The following is a 14,011-nucleotide window of genomic DNA, read 5'->3' as shown; positions in this document are numbered from 1 at the left end:
ATAAGTGTATAATGTTGTGAGATTTAAGCTATTTAGTCTAAACATTTATGTTTTTGTGTTATAATTTGTGTTCATTCTAGACGAGGTTCAATTTGAGCAAAGATCATGCTGACTGGATTGAAGCAAAGTGATGTTCTCAGACTAATCAAATTTCAATCTGCATGGGTCTGATGGTTATCACTTTGTATGATGTCAATGTGGGGAAGTTTCATCCAGCATATGTGATTGCAACTGTGAAGCATCTGCAGGGTTATGTGATATGGGGATGCATCTCTGAACAGGTTATGAGATGTCTGGATTTTGTGAAAGGCACTGTCAATATTGGCAAGTGCATTGAGATCCTTGAGACCAGGTTAAAGCCAACAATTTGGGATCTCTTTGGTGGAACTGATCAGTACACATTCCAGAATGACCATACTCAATGCCACTAGCCCAAAAAAGATTGATAATATTCATGGTCTCTATGCAGTAAATGGGAAATAGAGAGGAATTTTCACTTTGTGTGTATTGAAAAGACATTTTAGGGTTTATATCATTGCTTCAGGTGAAGGACTATCATTGAAGTGAGAGGATAAAGACAACTGCTGGTCAGGCAACAATCCAGATCTCAACCTTATCAAAAACTGCTGGAAGGTAATGGGTAATGAAGTGATCGAGAATCACCTTGGAACTATAGGAAACCTTAATCAGCATGAGCATCATGAAATCAGCCTTGCCTAAATTCAGTCCCTCGCACACTCTATGCCCTAGCAATGTCAAGCAGTTATCAAGGCCAGAGGGGTCACAACCAAAGAAACAGACTCTGTTACCACTTTTTTGTCAATTACATCAGAGAACATTTTAGTATAAGCCTAGTATTTGTTGATCATCTGCTGTAATAGGTTTGTTGCAGTTGGTTTATTAATGAACATGCATATATGTGTTTGGATGATTGAAATACGAGTCAGCTTACACCACTCCATGTGCATAACTGTTTTACACAAGTTCTGACACTTCCACAATGCACGATCTCATAAAAAAATACAGGAACCAAAAAATGTGAAAACAATTGGGTGATGCAATAATTTTTTATACCACTGTAGAATGTTTTTCTGAAGTTTTACACCCAGTATTTTATACAATTATAAACAAAATTTAATGTGAGTGAGAAGAACTGCATGTCACTGAAACTTCTACAAGATGGTCAGTCATGATACCTTATCCTGAAGAAGGCTAAATTTGAACAGAACATTACTTCATAAGAAGTAAAAAATAACAAATCTTTTTAAAATCACTTTTTCATTTATTTAAAAAAACAATTGAATGAATGCAATTTTATGATAAAGCAGATAAATTAAATTCCTACATTTATAACTTAAACACATTTTACCTTCAGAAAGAGGTACAGATATTGTGACTCCATTGCCTGTTCCCATCCAGAGGCGATTACAAGAAACTAAAAGGGCTGTGATACGAATAAAAGAAAATCCTAGCTTGCCAGTACCTATGAAACAAGAATTGGCCTTAAAAAATATGTTTTGGGTGAAAATATGTATAGCATATGAAAAAAAAGTAAAAATATTTAGCAAACCAGAACTAATAATTTCTAAAGATGTTAGTGTCTAAAGTAACTAGTAATCCCACAGATATAAATAAGTAACGAAGATACAGATGAGTTTACACATGTAAGAAGATCTACAAATACATCTTCACAAACTTTTTCACACAACAGTCTTGATAACAAAATGTTCTTTATGAAACATCTTGAGCCCTCAACTCACAAAAACTCAGTCTTAAGTGAAGCATTTTAAACATTACCACAACTGTCCTGGAAACAATAGATATTCTTAATAAAACATACTGTTTCACAAAAACACAACTCAATCTTAAGTAAAGCATAATAAATCATAATAAAATGGTCCTCGCAACAAAATATATTCTTAATAAAACATCTCGACTCATTAAAACACTACTCAGGTGGCAGAGCATGAAAATCTTAATCTCAGAGTGATGGGTTCTTGCCCTAGGTACTAGATGAACAGAGTAAGTTCTACTTATAAGAGTATATACTAAACCACAAACTTCTATACCATGGAATCTCTAATTTCTATTTAAGGATCAGATTAATATTCTTATTCATAGTAATCCTGTGTTATTGAATTGAGTTGTTGATTATTACTGTTTTCTACTATTCCAACTGTCCAAGCAAATGAAATATTGCCATTATGATTTCTCATCATCATTATTTTTCATCTGGCTGTCACCATGTGCCATTTAAACACCACCTAGCACATTAAACTGTAACTAGTTTGATTTATTGTTTTCTTAGGGTATATATAAGTGTTTCTACAGTTTCTTCCAGCTTATACGATAAAATGTAAACATATTAATCATATTAATGTACATATTCTTTATAAACTTCTGACCACACCAACAGTTTCTTGTACAAAAGCTTACAGTATTTTTCATATTTATAAAGCTGTTAATTACTTGCTAAGTTTTTCATTAGAAAAAAATTGCTGAATGTCTGCAATTAAAGATTTTTTTATATTTTAATATTTCTTATAACACTTTGAGTTCCATCTTATGAATTATTTGAATCACTGAAAAGAGGTCATCTAGTATCATCACAAAGTTTTCTTGCTGTCTTTTTCTTTTCTAGGAAGAATCTTTCTAGTTTTATCACATGAAATTTAAGGACAATTACTTTTAAAAATCTGTAGTAGGGCAAAACTTGTGGAAGAGTATTAACCATATTTTCAGCCTGTTGCGGTTTTGTTCCATATTACATACATGATACATTTTCAAGTATAAAAATAACATAACACCAAGCTGTTGACTTGAAATTATCTATCATACTAAAAGGTAGTTCAAAAATATCTTAAAAAACCCATACAAGCTAAAAATATGAAGAATAGTCTCACATGAGAATAATCGATTTGTTGAATACAGTAGAACACTGTTAAGGTGCACGCTGATATAACACAGTCAGCATTTGGCTCCTGATTTTCTTAGAACACTGTTAAGGTGCACACTGATATAACACAGTCAGCATTTGGCTCCTGATTTTCTTAGAACACTGTTAAGGTGTACGCTGATATAACACAGTCAGCATTTGGCTCGTGATTTTCTTAGAACACTGTTAATGTGTACACTGATATAACACAGTCAGCATTTGGCTCCTGATTTTCTTAGAACACTGTTAATGTGTACGCTGATATAACACTGTCAGCATTTGGCTCCTCATTTTCTTAGAACACTGTTAATGTGTACGCTGATATAACACAGTCAGCATTTGGCCCGTGATTTTCTTAGAACACTGTTAAGGTGTACGCTGATATAACACAGTCAGCATTTGGCTCCTGATTTTATTAGAACACTGTTAAGGTGTACGCTGATATAACACTGTCAGCATTTGGCTCCTCATTTTCTATTACTTAATTTCCAAGTTTTCAACTGAGATTTTGGTGTGTAATTCAACAATTTTGTCAATTTTTCTTTAAAGGAATTGTCCTTGTCATGTTTGTTTTTGTAAGAAACCTTTCTAGTCACTTGACCAAAGCATGCTGCTTCCTAGAAAGCAGTACAGTATACAAGAAGTGAACAGAAGAGTAATTCTAACACAGCCTATGTCTTCTGACATTTTAAGGTAGTTTTTCTTAAATATGTGCATAGCCTTTGATTTTCATGATTTAATTAAACTTTTTTTTTGTAGCTAAGAAGCATACTAGACTTTGCTCTTAGCCAGAATGAGATAATCAACATTGGATGATTTAAAAAAAAAATAAACAACAGATTATCAACATTAGATAATTTAAAAAAAAAATAAACAACAGATTTTTGAGACATTTTACATGTTATTAAAGTTTTTTTTTATTGGCCGAAAATTTTAGGTGCTTGATTTTGCTTGTTTAAAATTAGGCCTATGAAATTTTATTGATGTTCAGCATTATATATTTGTTTTTTTTAAATTTGCACAAAGCTACAAAAGAGCTATCTGTGCTAGCTGTCCCTAATTTAGCAGTGAAAGACTAGAGGGAAGGCAGTTAGTCATCACCACCCACTTCGAACTCTTTGGCTATTCTTTTATCAAGGAATAGTGGGATTGACCATCACATTATAAAGCCCCCATGGGTGAAAGGGGAAGCATGCTTGGTGGGACAAGGATTTGAACCTACGACCCTCATATTGCGAGTCAAGCTCCCTAACCGCTTGGCCATGCTCAGCATTATATTTTCACATGTTTGTTCATGAAAAACTTTAAATGTTGTAATGCATTTAACCATGTCAACAGTGTATTTAATAAATACAATCATGTGATAATTTTGACATACCATAATTTATGTACCGATTTAACCATGCAAGAGATATAGAAAATGAGCATTTATGGGTACCCCAAAATAACATGATCCCACATTTAATATCATCACATTTCATGGATCCCAATTATCACATTATAATGGGGTTCCACTGTATAATCAGTTAATGAGTTCAACAATTAATCAATCAGTAAAATCCACTAATTGTCCAGCTCTATTATGTAAATTGATGTACTCTCTGTTGCTTATGAATGTATTTTGTTTATTTAAAAACTAACCAAGTTTTTATTAGATCCATTAATTGTTAAAGTAACTATCGTTCATTAGGTAGAACTACAAATAGAAAATGTGGATGTATATCTGCATGGCTAAACAGGCCTAATGGTGCCATTTTAGGCCTAGCTATATATTCAGTGAGAATAAGCCTGGAAACCAAATCTTATCTTGGTATAAATATCCCAGATAATTTACTCTAGATTAAGTAATAAACTACTTATCCATATCAAATTCCATTTATGTTTTGAATTACCTACTTCAAGCTGAATATTATGATATCGTAATAATGTGTAATATATAATGTAATTCACCTACCACAGACTTAGCACAATGATAAATAATAAATGACTTACTCATTTCTATCAAACTCAATGTTATTTACCTACCTGAAGCTTAGTATAATGATAAAAAATACTTATTACTTATCGATATCAAATTACATGTCGCCTGTGTTTTACCTACCCAGACCTAGTATGATGATAAATAATAAATAAACTATTTATTCGTATCAAATTCCATGTAGATTGATTTACCTATCCTAATCTTAGTATAATGATAAATAATAAATAAACTACTTATCCGTATCAAACTCCATGTATGTTGTGAATTACCAACCCATGATTTAGAACAATAATAAATAAAATACTTATCTGTATCAAACTCCATATACTTTGTGATTTGTATACCCCAGTCTTAGTATAATATATAAAAAAAGATAAATGAAACAGGTACAATACTTTAGTACTCTAAAATTCCATTATTTGGTTCTTACATTCTAAAAAAATATTTATAACATAATTATGGCTAAATACTAAGCCTATAATTCATAAGTATTTATTAACTGAAAAATAATTTATAGTGTTACGACAGCGGAAGTCACGTGATGCTGGTAACAGGTAATGAGTATCTAGAAGGTTCCTGAAGGCTCGAGCGTTCGCCAGACGCCCTCTATTTTGTATATATAAGACCGGCAAGAAGTGACGGAATGAAAAATTGCAGACAGGCAGAGATAGAGACGGACAATTGAGTCAAGCGCGGTAGTAACCGTAAGTAAAGTGCGTGAATCGTTGTGAATTATAGCATGTGTTTAAGTTAAAGTGACTGTGGAAATTAAGTGTATTGCAAAGTTGTATTGAGAAAGAATAAACTAGTTTTATTTAAGAAAGGACTTGTGTCGCTAAAGTTTCATCCGAAAGAAATTATATGGGAAATTAACAAGCGACCAGAGATGTAACAATAGAAATGACTAGAATATAGCTTATTATAAGTCTAAAATGTCTAATTCTAGGTGTTGAATTTAAAATACTTATGAAACCAATAATCTAAGGCTAATACCTGCAAGTTAAAAGTTTTAGTTATAAGCTTTCATAACAGTCTATAAGGCCTAACACAATAACCTTCAAATACCCAGGTCTTTTTGAAAATTTGAGCTCTGAATAAAACATTTCTAAAATTGAGGCCTAAACAGCATTTAACGAAATCTAAGTTTTAGTGTTTGATGTTAGAGTATGCTCAGTGTGATACCTAAAGTGATACTTTTAAATTAATAGTAACTAACATAATTAATATTTATCACTAAAGCTATTATCAGTACATTGTAACACTATACTGTGCCTATAACTAAACAGGTGTATGTAGTGTACACAAGAAACACAAACTGTGTACCAAAACTGAAACATGATAACTGCATTAGTTAAAGCACAGGATTTACTTCCTCCAATAATCTTCTCAAGGTTCTACCATTAATAATGCCAAATTCAATGATCTGTGGGAAACTTACCAATTCCTGTCTTTCTAATTCACATACTGTGTTATTCATAAAAATATTCCATGGAATATTATATATGTTGTGTGTGTTTTGAATAATGATAAAGTATTAAAATAATAATATCTGTGTTATCGCAAGAGCTGATTTTATTTTAATAAGTTTATTAATTTTTGAAAGAAAAGGATCTTGATGGTGATTAAGTTTTGGATTTTATTTTATTTGTTTATTCATTTATTTATTTTTTTTTGTTTTTTTAGTTTGGACTTAGCTGCAAAATTCAATATTGTGCATATGTGAACATCTGTACATGACAGAAGCCAATAGTTGCAGGATTCAATGTGGTATGTGTGTGACAACATCATAGTATTTTGGGTTACTGAAGAACACCTAGATTTTTTCCAGGAAAACACACATAAGCTTAAGTTTCAAATACATTTATATCTTAAAAACATCAACTGGAAAACATTTGTTAATTATTACAACTGACATTTCTTTCAGTTCATAAATTTAAGTGAACATTACATTTGATTTTCTTATACTAGCATTTTGAGGAGTGTTTCATGCACCATCTGAAAATCTCCTCTTTCCATTCCACAGACTTGCAGTGTTTGTTTTTATAAAAAAATTTTCTTTTCCTTTGCAGTTATGCACAAAGATACTCAATGGGCTATCTGTGCTATGCCCATCATGGGTATCAAAACTTGGTTTTTAGCACTATAAGACTTCAAACTTACTGCTCAGCCACTAATGGGCTGATTTATTTTGCATGCACAATGTTTCGTTTTTCTGCCAACATGACTGTTAAATTAAATTCCTGATGTTATAACTCCCATCACAGATGTTTTATATTAACTTTTACATTTTTCCACCATAAGTTCGTAATTCTTATTTTGGAGGACTTTGAGATTATTTTACGTCTGTAAGTTTCAGTTTTTTTTTCTCTACCAATGCAAAATGGAAATTATATTTCTGATGCTATCAAGCTTATATATTTTACCTTAAAGAGTGAATCACCTTAAGTTAGTTACTGCCTCATTCTACAGACATCATTGTGTTCATCTATACCTTTCTTCCTCTCTATATTTGTATTTGTACTTTTAAATAATTACTATGATTTTGAGATAATTCTAAACATTTTGTGATTCCTCCACTCAAATTTAATTATATATTTTTATACAAGAGAAACATAACTCTTTAGCAACACGTTAAGCACAAAAGTTAACATTTTCATAAGCTGAAAATGTATTTCCAATATTAATTACCTCCGCTGACACTATAGCTATTCCACGATCTCCAGGGTTTCCACTCTTTGCCCATCTAAGCATTGAAAATGCTTGCTCCAGTCTTTTATACCCCACTCAAATACCCTTGGCAAACTCGTTTGCAAAATTCTCCACCAACTTCAATGTGCCCTCTATCTAGAAGTTGTATATAAGCACCTCATTCAGATAATGTAATCACTTTTTTGAGACATAAACCAGCTTTTAGTGGGAAGGAAGGGCGGAAGAGTGTCAGCGGAGGTAAATATTACTGGAAATACAATTTTAGTTTAGGAAAATGTTAACTTCCAAAACATACTTACCTCCACCGACACTATAGCTAGAATCTCACATTAACAAGGTGGGGGGGGGGGCAGTGCAGGAACGAACCATACAGAAACGTCTGTATAGAACAGGAGTGTACCAAGATAAAGATGGTACAAGAGTGGAAGAACCACAATACATCCAGAACAGGTATGCTCTTCACCTGAAACCCAGTTCCTATTTCAAAGGTGGAATAGAATATAAGTAATCATCAGTGTAGGACAGCCCCAACCAGATAGCCGAGATTCCACAACTCGAGGTTGGAATTAAGAGGTCCTGGTACCTATATCCCACATTGGTGGTTAGGGCCTATTGGGTTGCAATGTTATATATATACTTTTGATCGGATCCCAACCTGTAGTCATAGAGTGATGCATTTCACACCACCGGAATCATGATGAGAAAGTAAGCAACACTAAAGTGGACAAACTTTCTTCTCCACCTGAAGAAGTCCAAAAGGCAACACCGGGGCTTGGAATGATGGAATCATGTATGCCATACTCAACCAGTCTGGAATTATGAACATTCATCCTCACTCCCCAACCAAGTAGGCAAGGAGTATTCCACTTGCCCCTAGAATTATGGAGATGATGTGGAACCTGTGCTCAACCAAGGACTTAGGATGGTACAAAATCACATTTGAAATTATGAGGAGATAGTAGACCTCCTCCCATGAACAATATATAAAACCAACACTGATTAAAGAGAAGGCCCATGCACCCCCCAACTGAATAGTTTTGTGTTAAATCTGAACTGGAATTACAAGTAGGCTCCTGCAGAGGCTGGTGCCACTCCTACTGACATCTGGGAAAAACACCCAGGGACCCAAGGAGGAGGGTCCCCAACTTAGCCCTCTTTTCCAAGAGTGAAGAAACACACTCAAACACTCTGGAGGAAAAGCCTCTGTTTGCCACCTCAGTGACTGAAAACTGGGGGTGGTAAGGACTCACAAGCTCCACTAGTAGAGTCTGGGGGGTAATATGCATTGGGGAATCCTGAGAAACTGTGCTCTGGAAACTGTAAAATAGGAGAATCAAGTTCCCTACATTTTTAAAAGTGAACCAATCCCGATTTATTCAACCTGATGATCGGCACAGACGGGCAGGATCCCCTTTAGCTTTACTCATGATAGTCCATAAGTGGTGGTCCATAATGATAAGGTAATACAATCCAGTAGGTGCCTAGATGGTCTTATGGAACACCTTATTTTAACAGAGTCTGTTGCAACCTGTAGTATTTATAGTGAAAGTGGTTGCTAGTGCAGAACTGAGAAAGTATACCTGCCTGGGCAACACTCACCACAAAGTGGGATCCAGTGAAATATAAAGGGACCCTGGAAATAAAAGAGTAAATGATTGAGGAAAATTCTCACCTCTGGTTAAAGACTAACAGACATGGTCAAAAACCCTCAGAAGAGGAAACTGCCAGATTATGTAAGTAATGTAATACCAGCCTGCACATAGTCTTCCAGAGGGCAATTCAACCAGGGTGGCTAATGATGAATCTGGTGAGATGTGACACGCAAAAGATTCCTCTCCTGTAATGATAATCCATTATAGGTCATGCAAATAAATTTGGGAAGGCACATCGTTAGGGTAATAGGAAATCAATTAATACAAGCTAAATAATACTTGGAGGACCCTGACGGGACAGAACAAATGATAAGGATCAAAGAGGTCAGAAAGGTGAGAAATGGCTGACAAATAGATTGGTGAGAAGGATCTTTTCTCTTCCCTGGTTGCTAGAGTCTTGGGAAGAAAAGACCTATCAAGATAAAGCAGGACAAATGTGGAATGATAAAGAGTCCAATGCATATGGATTGCAAACAAATCCGACTGATGACGTCCACAAGCCAACAACAACAAAAATTACAATTTAAGATAAGAGTGAAACAAAGAATATGAAGCTAAGGGCTCAAAGGGAGGATGAGACAATACATGTAAAACAACTGTAAAATCTCAGTTCAGTAATTGAAAAGGTCATTTGGGCTGAAGAATACAAAAGGATTTGAGTAAATGTGATAGTACTGTCCTTTCGATATTTGGAATATAAAAAAATAGTGGATAAGAATGACTAATATAAAGCCACCGTAGATAAAGCAAATGTCTGGGTGGAGAATGTCAGATCAAGGTTGTCTCAATAGAGACTGCTAAAATGGAAGAGGTAGAGGTGGACATTCCTGCAGATACCAAAGAAGCGGAATCCACATTTGAGCTGGTCCATATGGTGCAACCAAGAGAACTTGACAGGGAGTGGAACGAACCATGGTCAGAACCCTGGGGTAATAGCCAAATTGAGGGAAAGGCATACAGATGTAAACCTGTCCAGTTCTGACTGAATGCATCTATTGCCAACACTTGAGGATGAGGTATCTGAGACCAAACAACTGCAATTGAGAATTCCAATGAGTCGCAAAAGCATCGATCATTGGAGACATGAACTGAGAACAAATCCACCAAAAAACCTTGTGATGTAGCATCCATTTCATCAGAAGAATCCGGTTGGGTCAAGACAAGTGATCTGCAAGTAAATTCATCATTCCTGGAACATGACAAGGTAAAAGACTGATATGAAGGGAATGGGCCCAGTAGAGAAGACACAAGGTACGATAACAAAGGTCTCAAGAATGTGTGCCTCCTTGACAAGAAATCTGAGATACCACTGTGACATTGACAGAAAGTATCATGCCAATTTTTCCCTTCAAGTGAGACAGACCTTGAACCATTACCTGGTGTACTGCAAGGAGTTCAAGAATGTTGATATGGAGGGTAGACACATCTTCCATCCCAATACCCTGGAACTCCTGACCTAGAAGATAAGCTCCCCATCCCTGAAGAGATACGTCTGTGAAATGGAGCTTCCAGTAGCTCACTGAGAGCAGAAGATGGTAAACAAACACTTTATAACAAAGTGTCTATACTGAAAAAATTCTAACAACAAACCAGCCAGAAATACCAAGAAAGGAACTGAAAGACAATCTGAGTGATGAAGACATCAGCAAAATACCCAACTCATCCTCAAATTGCTGAAGGGAATGGTGATAGTCTTAAGACAAGTTAGATCGAAGATAAATACCCCAGGACAGTCATGAGAGTAAGAAGAATCTGAGAAAACTGTTTAAGTGATCACAGATTCCAATCAAAACTACCACAGGTTTAAAAGGGGTCCGTCCATTGAGAAGCTAAATATACTTCCTCCTAGGGGTGATATGCTAAAGTATGTTTTTCTGACAAACTTAGGGAACAAGGTATAGCTATCCCGTCGCAAAACTGAGCAGCAAATCTTCCAGCATGATCAACAATACCAGGAAATGGAGAAAAAACCAAGTAAACACTTGCCATCCTTTCTGCCAACAAAGAAGGAGTAGAGTAAAATGCAATGGGAGAGACCCCCAAAACCTCCCAAACCTGAGTAACGAAACAAAGAAAAGGGGCTGGAGGTTGCTGATCAAAATGATCCTCTGTTGAGGCCGACCTAGTAGAAGAAGAAGCTGAAAAAAAACAAAAACGAAGTCTAACTTTTCCCTAACTAGTCCTAGGTCAATTGCAAAACCCGCCTCAGAACTCGCTCCACATATATGTCTCCAGTCGCAACGGTTTCTATCATGGACAGCTTCAACTGAGAGTGACCCCTTCCCTGGCTATTGACAAACATCAGATAGCAGAGGTGGAAGAGGTCTGGTAGGCCTCCATAATAGAATCAACTCGGGAATTCATACCTGTCGGTATGTTTTGTTTTTTGTCAATATAATTTATTGATATAAATGAAAAAATAACTGTAGAAACACCAACGATGTTTAAAATCACAATGTAAGTTGTGAATAATCATAACACTCCTGTTTATAGAAACCTGTGCTGAATGCTTTGTTGAGAAAAAGTGATTATATTATCTGAATGAGGTGCTTATAAACATTACCTAGATAGAGGGCGCATTGAAGTTGGTGGAGAAGTTTGCAAATTAGAATTTGCCAAGGGCATTCGAGTGAGGTATAATAGACTGGAGCAAGCGTTTTTAATGTTTAGATGGGGAAAGAGTGGAAACCCTGGAGATCAAGAACTAAACATAGTGTTAGCAGAGGTTTTGGAATTCTGATTACTTAAGAATTCTATAACTATTAACAAACAAACAATTTTTAATTTTTCTGCTGGTTTGACAAGTATTAATAATCGTTCTTGTTATAAAATTCTTGTTATAGGCAGACTAATTTTGAAAGATGAAGAATACCAATCAGGAAAGACAAAAATACAAATTGTTAACAAACAGGTTTGTAATATTGTGCCATTTATCCTTACTGCTCAGTATTTCTCAGGTTTTTTGTTGTTTTGTCTCTCCCTGAAATAATTAGTCTAAGTTCATGAAAAAGTCAAATCAAACCTACTTTTAATGCTTTTATAGAGAGAAAAATTTGCCTCTCAGTCTAATGAAAAGGTGTAGAAGACAAAGATATTAGCTCCAACACATGGTTCAACTTAGTTTGAGCTTGAAACATTAATAACACATCACTTAATTCTACTGCCAACAAAATATGAATTTAAAAAAAAAAGCTCTAAGAATCCCAAGGAGGAATTGTTTGAATCTTGATTTTACAACTCTGTACAGCTAATAACACACACATCTTACCCAACATCTTGCTAACATAAGGCTCTACATCGACATCCTGCAGATGCTGGTAGGTGTGAGCATGGTACAGCCGTAAAGTGCTGTCTAGTCTGATTGACACCCACACCCCTTCACCAACACGTGCCATCTGTCGCACCTGGCTTTCCTTTCTTGGATGTGCATCAAATGATTTCTAAAAGAATAACACACAGATCATATTTTTTTTAGTAACTAGACTGTAATTTACAGAGAAACAAACAAAAAAGGAAATTATATTCCTGAGATTCTACTGTATAGACATTGCTGAAATATACAAAATGAAAAATATATCATTTTGTTAATTATTATTTCAAGGTAATATCAATAACTGCATAACATAACTCACAATAACTTTCAAAGATTTTGAATTCACAACATGTATCCTGTTACGATAGCCACACCAGACTTTGCTGAACACTACTGCCATACATCGAACTGAATGATGAGGCTGACCTAGGTCTAACACGTGATAGTTGGACAAGTCCCACTGTCTATCTAAAAACAACAAGAGTTATATATATAATCTTCATGCCTCAGATCTCACAACATCCTTAAATTTGGTCTAAGATTTGTCACAATAACAAAAAAATACTTCAAAGTTCTTAATATCAACATCTTCTGGTTAACAACACAGAAAAATCACTAACAATTTTAACTGGTTATTAAGGACTTCAATACTCTTAAAACATATTTCTCCTCTTAATATTTGTTCTTGTTTGTGAGTTCAATACTACTGCAATAATGTCTTATTTATAAGAAAATGATTCTATTAAAGATGCTTCTATATTTTAAAATATTGATTATATATCTAATAATAAATTCTTTCTTATGCACACAAAATTTATCATACTAATTAGTAGTTACTGCAATAAAACAAAACAATACCTTGGGCTCTATGAAAAACAGCAACCGTTCCATCTGCCAAAGCAGCAAAAACTCTACCTTTGATATGACTGTAAAGGAAAAATGAAATATTTACATAAATACATGTCAAAGGTTATCAATGTCCAAGTATAAAAATATGTATCTTGGGAACCAGTTTTCATACCATCAACTTTTTGTTATAGAGGTAAACAAATACATGTTTCCTTGAAATTTAATGACAAGGAAACACAGGTGCAAGAATAGGCAAGAAAAAAAAGAGAGCAGGGCCCAGCCATGTCCAGACAGGAGGTCAGTGGGATTGGGTATGAATCTTCTTCAAGCTCATGTATTTTCAACAAGTTAAAAGGTAATGTTTTAAAACTAAAGAAAAACATATAAATAACTATGAACCCTCTCACTCAGGGTAACGATTATTGTGCATGACACAAGATGTTAGTGTCTTAATTTCAAAATTTTATTAAACTACTTTTTTGTTTATGTTATACCCATTAGAATAGCATAAAATTGTAGCTAATAATCCATATTTTAATAGTATACAAGTTTTAAGTTCTCAATTCTACAAG

The 14,011-nt window shown here is 34.6% G+C and overlaps 1 protein-coding gene across 16 annotated transcripts in view; it reads right to left on the bottom strand.

Annotated features, from left to right (window-relative positions):
* The window catches only part of LOC106469206 (C-Jun-amino-terminal kinase-interacting protein 4-like), a 107,101-nt gene that overhangs the window by 10,526 nt on the left and 82,564 nt on the right, over positions 1-14,011 (bottom strand). For all 16 annotated transcript variants that reach the window (XM_022397642.1, XM_022397641.1, XM_022397640.1 and 13 more), the window contains 4 exons: positions 13,449-13,516; positions 12,910-13,058; positions 12,546-12,717; positions 1,370-1,483 (listed from right to left, as the gene is read on the bottom strand). In XM_022397642.1, the coding sequence (XP_022253350.1) occupies positions 1,370-1,483; positions 12,546-12,717; positions 12,910-13,058; positions 13,449-13,516 (503 nt within the window). The remainder of the gene's footprint in view (positions 1-1,369; positions 1,484-12,545; positions 12,718-12,909; positions 13,059-13,448; positions 13,517-14,011) is intronic.

The sequence above is a fragment of the Limulus polyphemus genome, unplaced genomic scaffold (genome assembly GCF_000517525.1).
Source record: "Limulus polyphemus unplaced genomic scaffold, Limulus_polyphemus-2.1.2 Scaffold3355, whole genome shotgun sequence".
Classification (NCBI taxonomy): Eukaryota; Metazoa; Arthropoda; class Merostomata; order Xiphosura; family Limulidae; genus Limulus; species Limulus polyphemus.
This window is presented reverse-complemented; position numbering and strand designations above follow the sequence as displayed.